Source organism: Abramis brama (assembly GCF_963993115.1).
Source record: "Abramis brama genome assembly, chromosome: 24".
Lineage (NCBI taxonomy): Eukaryota > Metazoa > Chordata > Actinopteri > Cypriniformes > Leuciscidae > Abramis > Abramis brama.
In genome coordinates, this window is record NC_139986.1 from 21,661,478 (window position 1) to 21,683,212 (window position 21,735).

Below are 21,735 nucleotides of genomic sequence, written 5' to 3' on the forward strand. Positions count from 1 at the left end.
AGCGACTTCATTCTGTCGGTGCACAGACATGTCTTTGTGTGAGGTATTTTGGTAAGCGGCTGTTTAGCACCTAAGCATGACTTATTACTGACGAAAAGAGAACAAAGAAAGTTTAAGGTAGTGCTTATGCACTGCTACACTCTGAAGTGCCGATTGTCTGTGTTCTTCTAGTGCCTCTGAATTGGCATCAAGAATGTACTTCCTTTGAAATGTATTTGTGTGATTTGATAATTATAGAAAATGTGTTGTGTTTTGCATATGCATATGTGTGCATGTGCTGAAATTAGTTGATGAGTTTGACTTTATTATGAGAAATGGCTCTTTAATGGTGTTTATTTGGTACTTTTTTGCAACTTTTTATTATTATTAGTCCACTTTAATTTTTTGTGAAAGTAATGATTTAATGAAAAAAAAAAATAGAATTACGAGGTTTCCGTCTAAAAGCAATTATCATGAAGTATGGAGTGTGTCACATTATGGAAGTAAAATGACTTAAACATTAAACAGGCTGTTTTTGTTACTGTACCTTTAAGATGTCTCCATTTAAATGACCTCTGTTATGATTGGCTAATCATATGAATGTGTTTCTATTGTGTATTTACAGCATGAAGCAGACAGTGCGCTGAAGAAGGCCCGGCTCCTGCAGGCTCAGAGGCAGGAAGAGTACGAGAAAGCCCGCTGCTTAACCAGTCGAGTGGAGGAGGAACAGATCGGAGCGGCTGGAGGAAAACAGCTAGAGAAGAGACGCAAACTGGAGGAGGAGGCTCTGCAGAAGGTCTGACACGGATGCAACACACAACCGTTGCTTTATCCATCCATTTTGCAATAATTCAATCTTGACTTCTATATTGCACACTTTTCTGTCTTGTATATGTAAATCTTCATTATTGAAATGAACCGCTTCAAAAAATAATTCACTGATTAATTTAAATGAGCACTCCGAAGACTTTTATTTTGTAGCTGCACTTTACTTTTGATTAATTTATATAAATTATGGAGGTTTGTTTTATTTGTTTGTTTTTTTTACTTTATTAGTTGTATTTTTATTTTTTCACCTTATATTTTTGAGATCCTTGTTGTTAAATTGCCATTAAATTCAACTCTGATTTTTTTTCAAATTAAATTATAAAAATTGTTCGTCATAATAAATTATTTTATAAATATTAGATTTAATACAATAAAATAAGATTGCACCCTTAAGAAGTTTCATTGTTGCAGCTATGTTTTATTTGTAGCTAGCTACTTTTCCAAAATACTAAGGAGTCACAACTATAGTTTACTACTATATAGTTTACTCTATATACTTTACTATAAACTATAAATGATGAGTCTCTTGTGGCTCGGCAAAATAGTTTCAAAAGTCGTTTTCTCCAGTCTGCTGTAAATAATCTGTTGTTTTAGACACAAAGATGATTTTGGCCAGAAATGATAGAAACAGGAAATATCCTGGTCTAAATATAATTGTGTCTGTATGTGTCCGTTTCTAGGCAGAGGAAGCCCAAGAACATTATAAGCATTGCATTACAGATGTCGGAGTGAAGAGAGTGGACCTGGCCAGCACCAAGAGCGAGATTCTTACTCAGATACGAGAGCTTGTGTTTCAGTGCGACCTGACCCTGAAAGCAGTGAGTAATAATGTACACACACGATTAGATATAATCTAACTTATTACTGGTCATTCAGATAAAAAAAAAAACAGGCACACCTGGGATCCTTGAGGCGGATTGTAATTGGTTGACTTCACTTCAACAAAGTGACCTCAGGCTACAGGTTAAATTTCACAATTTCTTAACCAGGAATGACTCAATGGTCAAGCGATAAATCTTTTAAATTGTTTTTTTGACAATTGCTTGATTTGACTTTTTTCATGTTATCTGTGTAGCCAGTGCATTATTTTTTTCATTTATGTACTATTATAATGTTTATTATTTTTTTGAATTGGCTTTTATTTTTACAGTTTTTAATTTTAGTTTCAGTTGTAGTAATTTTGTTATGTGCTATATATATATATATATATATATATATATATATATATATATATAAAATGTTATATGTTGCTATGGCAACACTTCTACTTTTCACTTGAGTTGGTCCGAAATTCTTTTCCACTTAACTGCATTTTAAAAATTCAAAAATGTAAACATTTTAAAACGGATTAACATTATAGTTTGGATCATGAACATGACAAAAAAAAATCCTTATATTGTTCTACCTCTGACCAGTAACTTTCCTCAAACATATTGTTGTTTGGCACAAAACATCTCATTTTTTTTGGCACAATTAGGACTAAATGTTTGTGTCAATGGCCTCAATTGTACTCATTTGATAGTAATTATTTATTTTCTTGTTTGCAGGTGACGGTGAACTGGTTTCAGATGCAGCAGGCACAGGTAGTGTCCCTGCCTGTGAACTTCCAGTCACTATGCGAGAACGCTAAACTGTACGAGCCAGGTCTGTGTTACACTGAATTTGTGAAGAGTCTGCCTTCAGACAGGACCAGAGTGGAATCGTTCTCCTTTGACATCTCTGGGACACAGAACACAGGGTAGGTCTACATCCCTATCCGTAACTTTTTCCCAGCTCAGAACATTCCCACCGAGATGAGTATCCAGGAAAATCTGTGTTTTGGGATCACCTTTCCAAGTTTCGCTTCTCAAAACTGGCAAAGGCCTGCTTGTTTTTTCCCAGATCTTTGACTTTTAAGTCACTGAGTGATGGAGAAAGAGAGAGAAAATGAATTGTGTTGGTGAGAATGTCACACAATTGTGTGGTCGCCCTCAGGTCTTCCTGAGGAAATGGCTGTGGTCGGGGCAGAGAGGGATACAGGGAACGGGACAGGGAGTGAAGGGAGGAATGTTTCGTGTTGTTTCTGTTCAACAGATCTCGCGTTCGCATGTGCTCTTTCTGGCACATGACTCTGGGTTGTTGATATCCTGTGTTGTGTTGGGGACAATATTTCAGAGCAACCTCTTTTAAAAACACACCTCTCATTCCTGAAATGAAACTCAAAAGCAGTCTAGTCAAAACACCCATGTTCTAACACAAGGTCCTTTTTTATTCGTGGCTCGGTGAGTGATAGCTGAAGACCTTTTGTTTTGAACTGTTAAGAGGTTTTGAAAGGTGGAGGTGGTGAAAACTGAATTTCAGCAGTTTCTCTCTGTTAAATGTCAATAAAGAGCATCCCAGTAAGTACACATACATTGAGGTGCATGTGGATATGCGTAATTTGTGTACAAAAGTAATATATGTATATGTATATTGGCAAAATATATGTATCTTGCAAAAAACATCCTGCATGTTGTTCTAATTTGTATCTTATATGTAGTATTTTTAATATATGTTTTTTTGTTTTGTTTATTGAAATAAAGCTGAAATCACATTTAAATAAGAAAAAAAATAAGAAAAATAATTAAAACTGGAACTTAGAAATGTTGCAAAAATTAATAAAACAAAACTGAAATAATAAATTAAATAGAATAATTAAAAACGATTAAATTTTTTTTAAATAAATTGACAAAAGCACATAAAATTACTTAAACTTAAACATGTAACCCTGGACCACAAAACCCGTCACATGAGTAATTTAAATTGAGATTTATACATCATATGAACGCTGAATAAATTTTCCATCGATGTATGGTTTGTTAGGATAGGACAATATTTGGCCGAGACAAACATTGAGAAAATCGCCTTTAAAGTTGTCCATTTATGTGTGCGATTGTGTTGCATTCACTCACAAAAATAAATGTTTTATATATTTACTGGTTGGAAATTTACAAAATATCTTCATATATCTTCATATCCTAATGATTTTTGGCATAAACAGGTTTTGTATAAACATACAATGTTTTGTTGGCTATTGCCACAAATATACCCATGCTACTTGTGACTGGTTTTGTGATCCAGGGTCACTATATATATATATATATATATATATATATATATATACCAACATTAACATGCTTAAAGTAAATTGCCACAGTCATTATGGCCAACTATGTTCTTTCTCATATCAGGTTTGTGGCATAAAAACTGACTAATCTAGTCCAAACTACTTTTAACTGGTTTTCTGAAATACTTTTTTATGTTCATGCAGGTTGCCCCTCTCAAAGCGAGTGATGAATAGTGGTCATTCATCCCAAGTTCACTTGTCCCAGGTGTCTCTCGCACCTGGAGACTTCCTGAGTGCCGACGATGTGGAGAGTCACGTCCAAGCACGCACTGGAAAGATGACGGACGGACGCTCCAACAGCAGTTCAGATATTCAAGGTAGCACATCAAACACCTCTTCTCTTTTAAGCGCAGCACGTTTTACGATTCAGTGAGGTCCGGTGAGGCTGCATCACTGCAGGGTTTTGGCTGACTTTCCTGGAATGCTAAAAGTGAATCGCTCCCTCAGGATGCGCCCTCGTTTATCTCTTTCATGAAAAAGTTTTTCCTTTCACGAATGACACATGAAACCTCCGCTCGGAGATACGCCTGTCAGACCTGCTTTTAGCAGAGATCAATTGGACACATTAGTGTTTTAAGACATCTCATTAAGGTTTACGAGAGTGTGAACTAGCATCAGCTGAAGACGGGGCAGAGGAAGTGGGCGGCCGATACACACACAGCACTGAACTGATCTTGACTCTTATTTCCAATTTTTCGTCCATTTCTTGATTTAACATTTATTTTATTTTAGGATGTTCAATTTGATTCTGATTCATAAGCTCTCGATTTAGTTGAATTCTGATTGGATTCAATTCATTTGGGTATATTTCAGTTAGAATGTCCATTTTGCATAAAGTACATGTGATGGTAATTTTCTCTCTGCTAACCCTGTCAATTTTACACTACATTGTTTTAGACTGATTCAAACCTGGTAACTTTAATTAAAGCTATTAATTAAAAGAACCGGCTCATAAGAGTCGTGTTTCGGGAATCAGGCTACACTGGTAAATTCTATTGTTATGATTCACTAAAAAGAACTGGTTCATAAGAGTCATTTGTTCATGAATCAGTCACTTATGTTATATAGTAAAACACAAGGATAGACATATACATCAAAATAGAACTCGTGTACTATTCAGATCAAAGTTTCTGAATGTTATGTCGTGTTCGATAGCTCTGAGGATCCAGGGTCCGTTCCGGGTCTGGAGGAGCAGCAGTCAGGGTGGAGGCATGTGCAGTGACTCTGAGAGCGCTGGAGGAAGCAGTGAATCTCGCTCTATGGACTCCCCTACGGCAAGCCCAGGTACAGCAACAGTCACGCTTATAAATCTCTCTTTGCTTGAGGCAAATAAACACACTTGATTGACAGGTACTTTGTCATGAGTGTGTAGCATAGTGATGGTAAACAGACCAGTCACGCTCTCTGTTACAAAATTACCCAGAATGACACTGGTGTTCAAAAGTTTGGGGTCAGTAAGATTTTGTTTTAAAGAAATTAATAATTTTGTTCTGCAAGGATGCATTAAATAGATCAGAAGTGACAGTAAAGACATTTATTATTATGCTGTTTCTATTTCAAATAAATGCTGTTCTTTTGAACTTTCTATTCATCAAAGAATCCTGATAAAAGTATCATGGTTTCCACTAATTAAGCAGTATGTTTTAAACATTGATGATAATAAGAAATGTTTCTTAAGCACCATATCAGCATATTAAAAGGATTTCTGAAGGATCGTGTGACACTGAATACTGGAGTAATGATGATGAAAATTCAGCTTTGCCATCACAGGAATAAATTACACTTTAACATATATTAAAATAGAAAACACTTATTTTAAATTGTAATAATATTTTACAATGTTACTGTTTTTACTGTATTTTTGATTAAAAAAAATGCATTCTTGGCAAGCATAAGTAAAGAATATTTAAGAATAATACCATCCCTAAACTTTTGAATAGTAGTGCATCATCTGTATATGATTTTGTATTGATTGTAAATATAAACTAATGATCCATTTGTGCCATTTTCCAGGTGATTTTAAGAGAAGGCTTCCCAGAACCCCATCCACAGGCACCATGTCTTCAGCGGATGATCTGGATGAGAGAGAACCGCCATCTCCTTCAGATAATGGTGAGCTTTTGTACATTGAATAACGCCTCCAAACATGCTCTCTGGCTGTTTGACATTGCACAAATATTTTTTTTTATTTGTACTGTAACAGACAGACAATGTACAGAATGTAGTCTAAGCATGTTAACAGTGTGCTATAATTGTCGCTGGAAACATTTTTCAAAATCTTTTGGAAAGGTCTGAATGAACAGAGCAAAAATAAAGACTGTTAACATTGTCTCTTAGGTTTGAGTGAAATGGTTACTGAGGCAGCCAGCTCTCCTGGACCTTTTCGCAACACACAGATGTCTAAAGCAGCACAGACGCACAAGCTGAGGAAGCTCCGTGCTCCATCCAAGTGCCGGGAGTGTGAAAGTCTTGTGGTATTTCACGGTGCTGAATGCGAGGAGGTGAGTTTTTACATGAACACACACAGCTCACTGCATACAAGTCATTGATAAAGCATGAGCTAAAATACATTTTTGTGAGATAATGTTATTTAATGTTTTTGTGTTGCAAATGCAAATTCATGCCTTAATAACTTTAGAATTTGCACCATGGGAATTTAATTTTGTAATCAATTCTTCATTCTTGTGTTATTTTCAGTGTTCTCTCGCTTGTCATAAGAAGTGTTTGGAGACTCTAGCCATCCAGTGTGGGCATAAGAAGCTACAGGGAAAACTTCATCTCTTTGCTATCGACTTTGCTCAGGCAGCCAAGAACAGTCATGATGGAATCCCCTTCATCATCAAAAAATGCACCTCAGAGATCGAAAACAGGGCTCTGAATATCAAGGTGTGTACTTACATTTATGCATTTGGCAGATGCTTTTATCAAAAGCGACTTACATTGCATTTCAAGGTACACATTTACATTTTTATCGGTTCTTGCTTTCCCTGGGAATCAAACCCATGACCTTGGCGTTGCAAGCGTCAACGCTCTACTGTTTGAGCTACAGGAAAGCTACTTCCTCTCTATGTCTATATGTATTTCCAGGAGGATATGAAATGTAAATGCTGAGGGAGACTGAAAGGGGATGTTTTGTTGTATTTTTAAAGGGAATTTATCGTGTTAACGGTGCCAAATCACGAGTGGAGAAGCTTTGCCAGGCATTTGAAAATGGCAAAGACCTGGTTGAGCTTTCGGATCTCTACCCTCACGATATCAGCAACGTCCTCAAACTCTACCTACGCCAGGTATATGTCAAAATTATGTTTTTTAAATGCAACTTAATACATTTATAAATTCATTACATGTTTTTGTGACTTTTTTATTATTATTATTATCAAATATTAAACAAAATTATTTAAGAAACATTTGCCCTGCAAAAAGCATTTTCCGCCCTATTGCAGTATTTTAAATTTAATTGAATTTATTTCATTTTATAAAATGTTATTTATTTACCCATTCATAAAATAAAATAAAAATAGATGTATACCTTTGTGTAATAAAAATGATAATGTTATACCCCTCAGCTCCCAGAGCCCCTCATTCTTTTCCGATACTATAACGACTTCATCGGATTGGCCAAAGAGAGTCAGAGCATCATTGTTGATGAAGTAGAGGCGTCAAGAGGAAGTCCCGCATCCGACAACCCGCAGATCAGCGTGGAGCTCAACCGAGTCCTCTTCAAGATTAAAGACCTGCTGCGTCAGCTTCCTCCAGCCCACTACAAAACCCTGCAGTTCCTAATTCAACACTTGCACAGGTGTTTTAATGAGTATATGTTTTAATTAGCATATAGATGAAGACGGCGTCAGAAAACACAGTTTGTAATCACATTTTTCTTTCTAATAGGGTGTCAGAAAGGGCAGATGAGAACAAGATGACTGCCAGTAATCTGGGCATCATCTTTGGGCCCACACTGATCAAGCCCCGACAGGCCGATGCGGAGGTCTCTCTGTCCTCTCTGGTAGATTACCCCTACCAGGCCCTGATCGTGGAGCTTTTGATCCGCCATTACGAGATGATCTTCGACACTCCTCTGAGTCCTCTTCCTCCTTCCTCCCCTGTAGCTGAGAGCTCTCCGCTCCCCATCAAATCACGTCTCACCTCACGGGAGAAGCAACAACAGCTTAGCCGACATTCCAAGTCCATGGTGGACATCAAGGAGGTGAGGCGGTTTGTTGATGTTTATGATGTTGATTATAATAATGGTTAAAAAATGTTGTTTATTTCAATATAATCAAAGTCGCTACCCTGCTGGAAAGTCCATCAGAAACCAACTTCTGGCCCAAACTAGTCACTACCTGGTCAAAATGGTAGTTTAGCTGGTTTGAACTATCTTGACCGCCTTTGGCCAGTAATAGTTTTTTTTTGTTGTGTTGGGTCCAAGGAAGTCCACCAACTGGTTTTTCCATCAGAGAATAGATCAAACCCAACCTTAGATGTCTAAATGAACCAAATGAAAATTCCTTGAGTCTAATAAAACAGTATCTGCTTCATTTTTCCATCTTTGTTTCATTTCTCAAAGCAGCAACAGTCAAAGGCTAAGACATATAAAAGACATTCCTCTGTTATACCTTCTACTCACCTGGTGGATGAGATGAAGATAAGTTCTGACAAAGACTTCGCTGCAGGTCAGTATTGTTTTACTTTGCTAAAAAAACATAAAGTGGCATACTGTCATACGACGAAAGCTTCTACTTCTCTCTCTCTTTGTCTTTGCATGCAGTTGGCGATACAGTGGACATCAACAGGCACCTCTCATCAAGCGTTCCTGAAATGAGGAACTCGCCCGGCCTCAGCCGCCGCAACCACGTCTCCAGAGTTCAGCTTCGGCCACCGAGACCCAAGCTGGCCTCTCGACCGATCAGCATGCCAGCCGAGCGGCTCCTCAACCTCGCCAAGGTGGACGAATGTAACGTGAAGAACTCCGTAGAGCAGGGTGACAACCACGGTCGTGATCCCGTCATCGAGGAGGTGTCCGAAGAGGAGAAGCCCAAGTCCAGAGCGGGAAACCATTACAGGAAATCTTATATCGATACGCAGACCCTACGGCGGACATGGGACAGGCAGTATAAGCATCACGACATCACTCCAAAGACCGTTGTGATTACAACCACCTATCCTTCAGATTCCGGGACCAATGATGCCAACGCTCACACTTCTTCTCTCACGTCATCGTCTTTTTCAGAACACACCAAAACCGTCAGCACTGCTCTTGCTAATAGACCCTACACCATTGCTGTGAGGCCTGGACGGACTTTACGCAGGGAAGGAAACGTTAGCGAGTACTGCCCCGTTCCCACAGCCTTCAGGCCTCCTAGAACTCTGCAACCTCCTCCTGGAACGTTCTACAAACCTCCAGGTAGCAAAACCAAAACATTAACAGAGGTCGAGCTTAAGTCTAGTAGAGCAACCGCAAACAGCACCGAGGAAGAAGAGGAGGATGACGATGACGATGAGGAGGAGGAGGAAGGGTTTGGGGTGGAAGTCTCGGTTGATGAACCTGAGACAGATTTGGATCCAGAACCATCACCAGAGCTGGATGCCCACAATACAAGCCCACTTTTGCTTCCTCAGTCTCCCGGCTCCAGCCCGGAGGAACTCGGACAAAACGAGACCAAACCCGTGTACCAGAGACTCAGATCACACCGTATGCAGGATCTCGAACACAGGGAGGCACATTTTGTTTGAGATCTGGACACTTATGACTCCAGAACTGTTGGTTAAGGGACAACCGGGAATGTCATCCCGGGACGAGGTCATTGTCTTTACGATTTTGTCTCGGACCTGTGAATTTTAGCAACGGCCCCATTTTGTGTATGTGGAAAGGTTTTCCATAACTGTGAAGAGATGCAAGGACATGGTATATATCTTTATATTAATATATTGTGCATCTGCTGTTTGTAATAATCAAACAAACCACTTGGACAAGAATTCACACAGTATGCACTTAATGTTTTTTTACTTTATCGCATCACTTATGCACAAAGTCAAAACAACCCGTTTTTGCATTATAACACCAGAACGTCACTGTCACCGTGCAATTTCATTTACACTGTATATGGATTTTTTTGTTTAAAAAAAAATATAAATATATATATATATATTCTGTATATTTCTGTATTTTTATGTTTTACACCAAAACCAAAATGACCAAGCTGTTACAGTTGAGTATCGTCACTTTATTATAATCATAAAATGCACTTACTAGACTTTGGAACCACACATTTCACGCTACTGAATTGTTCAACTACATGCAGTGTTAATTTTGTTTTTCAAGAACAACAGACGGATGTAATCTGACCTGTCTGAGAGATGTACACTTGTTTTTTGTTAAAGTGTGCAAAGGTATTTTCTTTTTTGTCTTGTTTCTTTTTTAATACAAAAAATGCTGATATTAATTATTGTTTATAAGTCTATTAGAGAGCTTTCAGAAATGCAATTTGGCCCACATTCTGTTAAGTGTACATAACATATTGTAACAGTTTGCCCAAAGTTTCCTTTTTCTTACTATTTTTAATGGTCATATCAACAACAACTTAAATGTCAGTATACCCAAAACAAGCAAGTCAAGCCAAAGCAAGTGCCTTCATTTATGATAGTCCACTGACTGGTTGTCCAACACAAATTAGCTGGTCTAAACTACATTTTACCAGTTTAACACTCAATCAGTGGCTTTTGTAAATGGCACCCATGTATCTGATGTGATTATACTTTATAAACTGATTCTTTTAACAGCATTTTCAAGATGTCTTACCTTCCCTCAAGTGTAAAAACAGGTACATGTGAGAATACACACTTGTAACTTATTAAAACCACAGCTGATGTCATATTTGAGTTCATGTTTTTACTTGAAATTGTTCTGATGTACCTCTTAGATGTGTTATCCTCATTATATGTGCATATAAATATGTTTTTGAAGCCCCAGCCATAAATATAATCAAAATTAAATATGATAATTTAAGAAGAAAGAAAGGTTATGGATAATGAAAATGACTATTGTAACATAAGAAATTGTTTAAAAATTATTATCACTTATTATTGGTTGTTTTAACCGCATTTAATATGATGGTGGTGCATCTTGATATTAGTATTGCATCCTGATATAAATAGTTATTTTAGGCATAATAATGAATTATTAGCTAATTTTGATTATGTACGCTATGTTGCTAAGTTTTTAAAATGCTAATACTAAACTGAGGCAACATTGAAACGTTTTGTGAACGGCAACTGCATTTATTTGCTGGAGGGAAGTTTCCGCCATTGTGTGCACCATTGGGGCATGTTGTCACAAAAGATCGATCAAACTTTTTTCCTGTGCAGTGACGATGGAAATGTCCAATAGATTCTCTTTGTAGCCAGACAGGTATGTGTTTATACAGAAATAATTGATATATTCACTGGCGTAAAGAAGTGACAACTTGCCCTGGTCTCCACTAGATAGTGCACTGTGCCCAGCCCCCCAAAAAAGTCACTGTTTGGATTTAAATAGGCAAATGCTTAGGAGTAAACAAAAACCATCACAACTTTTATTTCCATCAAGAGGTGCATCAATGTTTAGTCAAGATCTTGTATTGCACATCCCAAAGACTTTCAATGAATTTAAGGTCTGGTGCCAATTCATGTGTGAAAATGATTCTTCATGCTCCCTCCCAACCATTCTTTCACAATTTGAGCCTGATGAATCTTAACATTGTCATCCTGGAATATGGTCATGATGCGTCTTCCTACATGGTTGTTTGAGAAAAGAAAAGCTACACACTCCATCAATTAGGATTAGAAGAACTTTTGCCAAACATATAACATTTTATATATAATCACTGCAATAATGATCCAATCATAGACTCTTAAGCATTTGCCTATTTAAATCCAAACAGCGACTTTTTTGGGGGGCTGGGCAGTATATATATTTACTATTAGTAAATGAAAATGAATTTTATACGTGTTCCTATTCATCACCAATTACTGTTAGCTAGGTCACAGGTCCAACGCAGCATAGATTGGGCTCAGAGCACCGGCTCTCACATTGGTGAAAGGAGCTTAAATCAATCAGATTACAAACCTGCTTAGCGTCTGCAGCAAGCCTACAGTCAGTCGAGTTAAGACGGCCATGAGCTTCAGCAGATGTAAGCGTAAAAGAGCCTTCTTCTCCTGAGGTGAGTTCTGTCTGTTTAATTATGTTTTGCATGTGTCCTTTAGCCATTTCCGGATGAATGGTTATTGAGTGTTGCATAAAGGAGCATGCAGGCCTGTTACGTAAGAGCACTGTGTGTATTTGAACTGTATTTACAGCCCACACAAATCATTTCTTGTCTCATTATGTCTCATGACTTAGATGTAGTGTATTTATTTTGTACTTTTCTGAGGGGTTGAAGAAAGGTTGGTTTTCTTTCCCGGCTGCCTTTGGGTTGCTCACTGGTGGATTGCAAGCCACTATTTTCTGTAAAACTTCTTTGGAACTAAATGAAGTCATATATGGATTCTTAGAATGGGATTAGACCACTGGTGCGTTTAACTCATATTTGTTGCATTAATCAGACTTATAAACATCTTGACATGTCTGATGGAGATAAAATGTGTCTTTTCTTTGGTTGTTTTGTCCAGGTAGGTCACCTGTACGTGACCCCTGTTGGGGTGAAGAGCCGCAGTCATGGGAACCAACAGCCAAGTGCGGCTGCTCCTCTGGAAAAACTGGACTATCCGAAAGAGGCAGAAGGTGACCAGCTTGTTCCTTCACTATACACATAGGAAAGCTGGAAATTACTACATTTAACTCAGCAAAAGGAAATTCCAATCACGTTATGCAATGAATATGGGTTAAGAGTTGAACTAGGAGCTGAACAACTTCAGCTGAACAGCTGAACAAGCTCAAAAGTTTTGTATATTTACTGTAGGATCTGTAGGATAGATGTTCTTTGTCTGCATTTCTTCTTGAGCCGTTCTAATGAATTTTCTTGTGTTTTAACCCCAGACTCGGCTCTTTATGGAGATTATGTGGCCTGTGGTGCTATTCATTGGACTGGTTTGGCTGAGAAGAGCGAACCCTCTTTACCGCCAACATGAATGTATGGATGGTTGAAGATGAAATACATTTTTAAACATTTTATTTTCATTAAAAAAAAATGATTTAAATAAAAAAAGTAGTATATATTTTTGTGCATTTTTGTATATATATATATATATATATATATATATATATATATATATATATTAGTAAAAAAAATAGATAATATTATTTTATCATATTAATAATGAAAAAAAAAAAATTCTGTATTACAGTATTTCTAGTCATATTCAAAAAGCAACCGTTCTCACTGATGTTGGTTGATGTTTGTAATGCATATGTTCATTTGTTGGCATTAATGACCAGTTTGCTCCACCTCAGGTCATTTTCCAAACAAAGCCATGCCCTCCACTGGCATCCTTCCATGGATCCAAGGGATCTTCTGCAACGCCAACAACCCCTGTTTCCAGCACTCAACCCGTGGAGAGTCTCCAGGCCTGGTGTCCAACTACAACAACTCAATGTGAGTTGATATGTTTCATGTGCAGATGATGCAGATGATCTAGTCCTCCGTTGCTCTAATACACATGCACCCCTCTCTGTTCAGACTGGCTCGGTTTTGGATGGACGCGCAGGAACTGCTGTTTGAAGATACAGAGTTCCTGCAGTTGGGACGGCTATGGCGAGAACTCATGGCCATGAGCAACTTCATGGACACTCTCCGAACCAATCCTGAACTGATCGCAGGTCAGCAAACTTCACGTCACCTCGGCTTCCCAGCCATTCCTTCACTGTTTACACCACTCTCTCAGATTACATCACATGCTCAATCTGCCTTGAAGAGGTCCTTTCATGGGGAATGCTAAGAAGCTTATGCTCCTTCCATACTATTATTTTTAGAGAAAGCACTTCCATTTGTTTACCTCATGACGGGACACACAAATAGAAGTTGTCTGGGTTTGAGTCTGGCATTCCTTCGCTGAAAGCTCTAATTGGCCTGTCCTCGCTTGAAAAACAAATGTCTATGGCCTTCAGTGGAATGTGATTGATTGTTCTCTGGTGATTGACTGAATAATTGTCCAGTGGATTATGCTGAGGGCAGGAATGAATGATCTTTTGGTTCCTGGCAGAAGAACCTGTCTTAAGCTTAGTCCTACGTGCAGCAGCTAGCGTTCAAAGTGCTAATAGCTTCGTGGCCCTTGAGAACAAAAGGCTCATGACTTGTTTTTTGTGTCGTGTGAAATGGTCTCTGGCTCCTCTAGGTTCCTGGCACTGATTCACACCGGAATCTCTCTCCTCTATCACATCCTCTTCACACTTTCTTTCAAAAATAAGTATAAACAGAGTGATATATTGGCCATATTTCAGCAGGTCATGGATGCCTGGCATACCAGAGCTGTTTTCTATCTGTTCATCTCATTAGAATGATTGTCATGCTGCTGAAATCCTTCCAGCTGAGCATCTCTTAAATGTTGAAGTGCTACATTCTTTCATCCTATTGAAATTCTTCACTCTGGAATTCTGTTCTCACACATTTTGTTCACTTCGTGTGCAGGTCGAGGCGTGAAAGTGGAGGACATTTTGAAGGATGACGAAACTCTCACTTCATACCTGCTCAGAGATGTTCCTCTAACAGAATCTGTGGTGCATCAGCTGGTTCATTCACAGATCCGACCTGAACAGGTAAACTGTGTTGGACTGCTTAAATGATATGATCCAGAAATATCCAATATAAATATTGGAATAATTTGAATAATTTTATATGTCCATTTCCCACCACACTGCAAAATACAGTATGCGTTTTAATTCGCTTTTAATTATTTTTATTATTTTTATTGTTTTCCAGGTAAAATTTTAAAAGAAGATAAGTTTACTTGAGAAGAAACAATAAAATATTAATTTCGTTTTTTACTTGTTTACGCTTATATTAAAGACACAATCTTTAAAAAAAAGTCTTAATATTTGCTATGTTGCCCATCAAGTAAATACATTTTGTTTGAGTGATTTTAGAAATTTTGTCTGGAAACAAGACAAAAAAAACCTCCCTTAGAATGAAACAATTTTTACTACTGTACCTTTAAGACTTATAAATATATCCATTAGAATGAAATATTCCAGAGGAGTATGTAATAAGATTGCTTAGCCTCTTTGCATGTAAAATTTGTAAAAAAGTTAAGGTTAAACTCACATTTAGGCCATTATAATTGAAATTGGCTCTGGAAATGGACGATATATTAATACCATATTAGTTATGGGTGATATTAGAGAATTTTTTATTTATAAGTGCATGCTCATTTCACCTATTTTTTCCTTTTAGGTGACCATTGCTGTCATCTAACGCTCCCTTAAAGTAAATCTTAAAAACACTTATAGTTTAATAACAATGTTAAATGTAATCTTTTAGCAAATCTCAAAATAAAAATATCCATTTCTCATGCTGTACATTATAATGTTGTGATACCTAAATACACTTGTAGCAGTATATTTTAGTAATAACAGTAACGGTTTATTTTAGTTTTTAGAGTTTTGTTTTTAAATTATTTACACAAAACAGTAATCATTTATTAAGATGATAAAAATCATCCGTTTACTGCCTACAATATGAAAATAGTCATTTTAATCTGTAACTGCCAGACTATCATTGCATCTATTTACATTACAGCTAAGGGTTCAGCTTGAAGCCTCCAAAACTCAGAGAGGTCACTAACCCGAACCGTTTCTTTTTTGTGATTGCCTAATTTAATCGTGAATGATACGCAGATTGATTTCGCCGCAGAGACAAAAATTCATCTGCTTTCTCTGCTGCTTTGTTGGTGGACTTGAATGTCTCTGTTTGAGACTGAGAGAATCTTGGCCGGTTCTCAAGTGCCCGTTTGTTCAGCATCAGACTGCATGTTTGGGTTTCTCAGCTCTCTGTACAGACCTTTTGTGATGTATATATTTGTCATCCCAGGGCCCTGTGAGTAATCAGACCCCCGACCTATGGCAGAACGTCTCTGGCGGAACCTCGCCCCCATGTTACCATGCCCCGAGATTCTTTGTGGGTTTATTTTCCAGTGAGAACAAAGCACCGATGATGATTTGCACGAGACCCTGTCTCCTTTGATCTTGAGGGCAGCGATGTGGACAAAGAGAAGAGCAGGTCTAGAGGAAGTGATTGCATGAACACAAGAACATCAGGGTCCGAGTCACTTTCATATGGAAATGTAAGGGAGAGGAATGCAAGGCATTTTGAAGGCTTTCTCAGAGGTGCTGCCAGTCAGCCAGCAGGGGCGTACAGAAGAAGTTGGGAATGTCCTGGTTGGATAAGTCTTTAGCTACCAATGAAATAGAGAAAGAGAGAGGAAGCTGGTTAGAGAGGATGCATGAAGCTGGAGGTTTTCCAGTTGGGTTTTTTTGCACATTGGTTCTGAGCCATTGCTTGCATCTATAAGTGTGTAGCCCATTGTTGAGGCAAAGACACACAAGTGCAGCCTACGAAATCGCGTACTGTCTGAGTAGGTACTACATTTGAATGTGAATTTACTTCGTCAACGTTAAAAAAATATACAGTATGAAAATGGGTATTATGAATGAAATTTGGACGTACTACATCCGCCATTTTGTTTCTGTCATGTGACCTACCAGCGTCAGTTACGTTGTTTCACTTCCATTCATAAATCCTCTCCCAGAGCCTCATGGGATTGTAAAGTGTCCATCAAATGCACACTTCAGAATCTCGGCCGAAGTCATTCGGGTATTATTCGCCTACTATTTTTCAAATATATGTATTCAGACATACTACTTTTTTGGTGTACTGTTTTTCGCATACTATATAGTAGGGAAGTATTCGATTTCAGATGCAGCGAAGTTGTTTATAATGTCTGAATATTGTTGTTAGCTGCTTATACATACTGTGGATACTGTAAGTCACCATGGTTTTTTCCCCTGCTTGTTTCATGATAAAAGACATAAAAGAAATTCAAAGTAAGAAGGAGATGGTTGCGCTGCTTAATATTTTTGTGGAAACTGTGATACTTTTTTTAAGGATTCTTTGATGAATAGAAAGTGCATCGACAGCATCTATTTGAAATAAATATTTTGTAGCACTATATTGTAAATGTATTTGCTGATCAATTGCTAAATTTCATGCATCTTAAATAAAAACATTAATTTAAAAAAAAAACTCCTGTTCCCAAACCTTTGAACAGTATAATTTTATTTTTATTCAAATTATTTATAATATGTCACATACAGTATATCAAATATGTGATATCTATATTTTACACACATACAGATAATTTAAAAGCATAAGGATTATGTAAACATACATGTTGTACTATTATATATGTCATTCTATATAAATAGCAGATGTTGTATTGTCTAATGGTAGCAACACCTCAGAAGTGTTTCTTGTGATTTAAGCCAATGGTTAAAGCTGTTCCAGGATGTCTTGGATGTTAATGATTTCCTCCAATTTTGTTGCCATCCTCTTTTGTGCCCCTTCCTTGAGTTGAAATGCTATTCCATGGGGAACCTGGTGGTGTTTCTTAATAGATGTTTGATGAAGGTTGAGTACAGGTTGAGTTTGGCTGACTATCTGCATGTGTGTATGTTGTTTTAACCTTTAACCTGTGCATGTCATACACTATGAAGGGAAAATTAGCACATTAGCTATTTAGCATTTTCAATCCTAATGGTAAAACACATGGGGTCTTTTGTTGCTCATGCATTTTTATGTCTTTCAAATGTTTACTATTTTGTTTTCTGTCATCATACATTGATCATCATCAGTACTGTGAATTGTGCTAATTTAGATAGCATTAGCTAGATAACATACCGTTGGCCTATATGAGTGATCTGTGTGTACTCAAAGCATTCATTAAAAATGTATTAAAATTATAAATAAACCAGTAATTTTTCATAGAAATAGTATGTATTCTTGTCACATATAACACTAATGCTAATATGTCTTTATAGTGGGTGCAGAGAATGTTAGCATAGCAACTTTAGCTAGTAAAAATCTCAGCCTAATTAAAAAAAATTGTTGATGCTAAAAAAATTAGCATTGATGTCTCTTTTTCAGTGTTATTGGTGCTAGTGTCTTAATCCATGTGCTAAAACAACACTACTAAAACATTGCAGCAACAAAACTGATTTGTTATGTTGCGGTTTTGATATGTTCTATGTCAATCACAGACTGATACATGATAGATAGTTTTAGAGCTCACTCTAACTATCTATTTTTATCTATTTCCAGCAACATTTTACTACTGCTGAATGTTTAAGTCCAGCTCAGACTAACATAGCATTAACTGCCCTCAATTCCTAATCTTTTCATTCTGTTTTTCACTGTCTGTCTCTCTCAGTTTGCATATGGAGTTCCTGATCTCCATCTGAAGGACATCGCCTGCAGTCAGACTCTTCTTGAGCGTTTCCTAATTTTCCCGAGCCGTTGGGGCCTGTATAATGTGCGCAATGCCATGTGCGTTCTCACACCACAGCGTCTTCAGATCATTGAGGACAAATTCTATGCTAACCTCGACTTCTTCAAACTTTTCCGCTTGGTCAGTCTACTCATACACTCAATAAAATCACTAATATCATCTGTAAATGTTGGAAATGGGTTTGGGTGTAGAGGAAGTGCTGACACGGATAGCTATGCCAACTATTAGGGAAGTCAAATCAGCTCATGTTTTGGGTGGAAGCAACAAATAATTATGGTTCAGAATGTAGTATACACCAAAAAGGCCAGCTTAAAGCGATAGTCCACCCCAAAATTTAAATTCTGTCATCATTTGCTTACCCTTGTCATTCCAAACCTGTTTTTTCTTCTGTGGAATACAAAAGAAGATATTTTAAGGAATGTTTTTAACGTTCCTGACAGTTAAATTTGTTAAATTTGTTAAATTTTACATTTGTAAGTGAAACTGAACAAAGGAAGATTAATGATTGATTATAGTAACAGCAAGTGCATGTTTTTGTACTTCCTGTTTGATGATAGCTCTTACATTTTTGTAGAGTTAGTAACCCCACACACCCTTCCTGGTTGTTCTTGGTAGTTTATGGTTTCTAATTGAGCGTGGGGAGAGGACAGCCTGAGTCACCCGATCAGTGTTAGTGAAGGGAACCGACTTGGCCTATTTCACTAATTAGATTACAGTCAACATACCTCTGCTGGACTAAACGCTATGAGAGCTTTAAATAATAATACTGATAGACTGTACTAAAGACTACTTTATCCAAGCTTCCCCCTCTGAACAGATACATAAACACATTACTGTTTATTCATTTGCTAGACACTTTTATCCAAAGCCACTCATGTGTTGTTAGCATCACGTTACACTTGAACACTGCAAGTATAATGACTCTAATTGTCAGTCATATGCAAACACTGATGGCTGGATCCATATGAACATGTTATAAGTCACTTTTAGCATTAGAGATAGATTGAGAGGCTGATAGGAAGGATGTCTCATATTTGAGGTTGCTCCTGTGACACACACACATGGCATTTCCTGAACTTGGTCCCTGCTGGTCCATTGTAAAGTAGCTTGGACTCTGTAGAAGAAAGATTGTTTCTGGAAGTGTTACATCTCGGAAGACAGGATGTGAGCTATACACGCATTTCCCAAACCCTGCTTTGCTACTTCAGCTAAAATGATTTGGACACTGTCTAAAATGTTCATTTCATTTTATACATATATTTTAGACATAAATGTAACTGAAACCAGTGTTATTATTGTTAATTATTACTAAAATAATTAAGTAATAATGCTTTTTCATTTGCTCCATTATTTACCGCCCTAAAAAAGCATGTCTTAAACCAGACTCTAATTTGCGCTGCTCTTGGTAGATTGCGTTGGTCATTATGAAAATGATCCGGCTGTGTCTGTGTTCTTTAATTTGCACGTCGTCAGTAGATCAAGCACATAACTTTCCACTCTCATTTACGCTTTTTTGGTATTGCGTTCTCATGCTAATTTGCCCTGTTTAGTAAATCTGGCCCATGAACTGTTAATGTATTGAATGCACTGTACATCTATTCGCCTATGCCATCTAACTTGATGGTCTCATTTCCTTCTCTTCTCTCATTCCCAGCTTCCTCTAGTTCTTGATAACTACTCCAATGGACTGGACCTTCACTTCTGGGCCCGACTTCTGCCTGCCGTGTCTGAGAAGCTGAGAGCGGTGCGTAATGGACCTCAGGGCCCTACAAAAGTTCAACTGTATTTTTAGCGATCAGGAAATCACGATTTCCTCTGCGTGACTTTTTACGCAAGCATACGGATATGGAGATATCATTGGTGTGTGTGCGGAAAGCTAATTTCAGCCACTGCTCAGTCAGATTCATTGTAAATAAGGTTGAGGTTCACATGTGGTTAATTGACAGTTGAGGACGTTTTATACCCTGATGAAAAGGGGGAAACGCAGCACGGATGTTATACGTCAATGTCTGCTGGTTAAAGTGTGTCAGTGTGCCTGCAGCTCTACAAGTCAGGGACTTCCTGTCGGTGGGGCTGCTCTTTTGTCTGTCGCCCGGCTAACAGGGATCCTGACGCCAATTACTAATTTTCCGAATTCCTTTTTCATCATGTTCTCCACACCACTGGGCCATGAAAAAATCCAGGAATTTACTGTCTCAATTTTTCCAAAAATATCCCTTTTAATTAGCTTGTGAGGAAACAAATGTGTTTTATAGAACTTGCTGGCTTTTGTTTGAAGGAGTTTGTATGAATCAATGGACTGCTGTTATCTGACATCCTCTAGACGCTGTTTTTTCTCTCTCTTCACCTGCTGTAGTACTGTGGACCCCAGAGGCTCAGATTATCTGTCCTGTGTCTGTAGGCTTTGATGTGTTTGAGTTTAGAGGATAATGGACTTTCCCACCCAGAGGGATTTTAGTTTGGTGCCAAAAGATTTGGTTTGCCTTCTGACTCCATGACAGATATGCAATTCTTACTCCTTACTTTGTTGAAAGATGTGCAGATTACGGTGATTTCGGCACAAACCTCATCAGAAATATTTTAGTACAATTAATTATTTATTATTGTTCTGTAAGTTGGAAGTAGTTAAATCCACAGGATCCCCAATCTGGACATTGAAGTCACACATACGGAATTTGAATTATATTGCATTAAATACAAAAATGAACCAACTGAAATGAAATGTTCTCCATGTTCTAAGTTAGACAACCAGAAAGTATCCAAATACTTTTTAGCATAATTTGTAACTGTCCAATTTTGTGCCAAACATTTTTATGAAACGTTTTGCTTGAAAAGTGAGCTTGTGTTTTAAAACAGAAATATAGAATATAAAACATTTTGGTTTGGTATTTGATATTATAAGTAACGCAATGTCATTCATACATTAAATGTGACTTAACTGTCTGAATACTTTTTTGGAGCCACTGTATTCTAAACACATTGATTGTTTTTTTTTTGTTTTTTTTTAGCTAAATTAAAAAATGCAGATTCATTTTGAAAAAAAAAAAACCTCCTATACCCCTTTTTCAACAGCTGTTTGACAGAACTAGCTCTAAAGACCTCCTGCAAGTGGTCTCTCTATTGCTTCAGTCCCATGAGACTCCATCTTTCAGCCAACTAATGGCCGCCACCTCCAGCTTGTTCTGTGGCTACACTGAAGGGGCCTTCTCCAGGGTCACCTCCTTCAACTGGTACGAGGATAACAACTACAAAGCCTTTTTGGGCATCAACAGCACAAGGGGAGAGGGGAAGTACAACTACGATCACACGGCCAG

At 37.7% G+C, this 21,735-nt stretch overlaps 2 protein-coding genes across 7 annotated transcripts in view; both read left to right on the forward strand.

The window, feature by feature from the left end:
• Positions 1-10,821, forward strand: part of arhgap29a (Rho GTPase activating protein 29a) — a 39,531-nt gene extending 28,710 nt beyond the window's left edge. For 3 of the 4 annotated variants that reach the window (XM_084103416.1, XM_084103419.1, XM_084103418.1), the window contains 13 exons: positions 605-775; positions 1,488-1,625; positions 2,355-2,545; positions 4,097-4,269; positions 5,108-5,236; positions 5,966-6,064; positions 6,290-6,453; positions 6,650-6,838; positions 7,102-7,239; positions 7,519-7,751; positions 7,841-8,156; positions 8,517-8,622; positions 8,718-10,821. In XM_084103416.1, coding sequence (XP_083959542.1) covers positions 605-775; positions 1,488-1,625; positions 2,355-2,545; positions 4,097-4,269; positions 5,108-5,236; positions 5,966-6,064; positions 6,290-6,453; positions 6,650-6,838; positions 7,102-7,239; positions 7,519-7,751; positions 7,841-8,156; positions 8,517-8,622; positions 8,718-9,682 — 3,012 coding nt within the window. In that variant the 3' untranslated portion in view covers positions 9,683-10,821. The remainder of the gene's footprint in view (positions 1-604; positions 776-1,487; positions 1,626-2,354; positions 2,546-4,096; positions 4,270-5,107; positions 5,237-5,965; positions 6,065-6,289; positions 6,454-6,649; positions 6,839-7,101; positions 7,240-7,518; positions 7,752-7,840; positions 8,157-8,516; positions 8,623-8,717) is intronic. The other variant, XM_084103417.1, reaches the window with a different exon arrangement.
• Positions 10,822-12,083: 1,262 nt separating this feature from the next.
• The window catches only part of abca4a (ATP-binding cassette, sub-family A (ABC1), member 4a), a 37,131-nt gene continuing 27,479 nt past the window's right edge, over positions 12,084-21,735 (forward strand). For 2 of the 3 annotated variants that reach the window (XM_084102104.1, XM_084102106.1), the window contains exons 1-9: positions 12,084-12,147; positions 12,596-12,707; positions 12,963-13,056; positions 13,377-13,518; positions 13,603-13,742; positions 14,551-14,678; positions 18,344-18,541; positions 20,076-20,165; positions 21,494-21,734. In XM_084102104.1, the coding sequence (XP_083958230.1) occupies positions 12,642-12,707; positions 12,963-13,056; positions 13,377-13,518; positions 13,603-13,742; positions 14,551-14,678; positions 18,344-18,541; positions 20,076-20,165; positions 21,494-21,734 (1,099 nt within the window). In that variant the 5' untranslated portion in view covers positions 12,084-12,147; positions 12,596-12,641. Of the gene's footprint in view, positions 12,148-12,388; positions 12,497-12,595; positions 12,708-12,962; positions 13,057-13,376; positions 13,519-13,602; positions 13,743-14,550; positions 14,679-18,343; positions 18,542-20,075; positions 20,166-21,493; position 21,735 lie in introns of those variants that run through there. The other variant, XM_084102105.1, reaches the window with a different exon arrangement.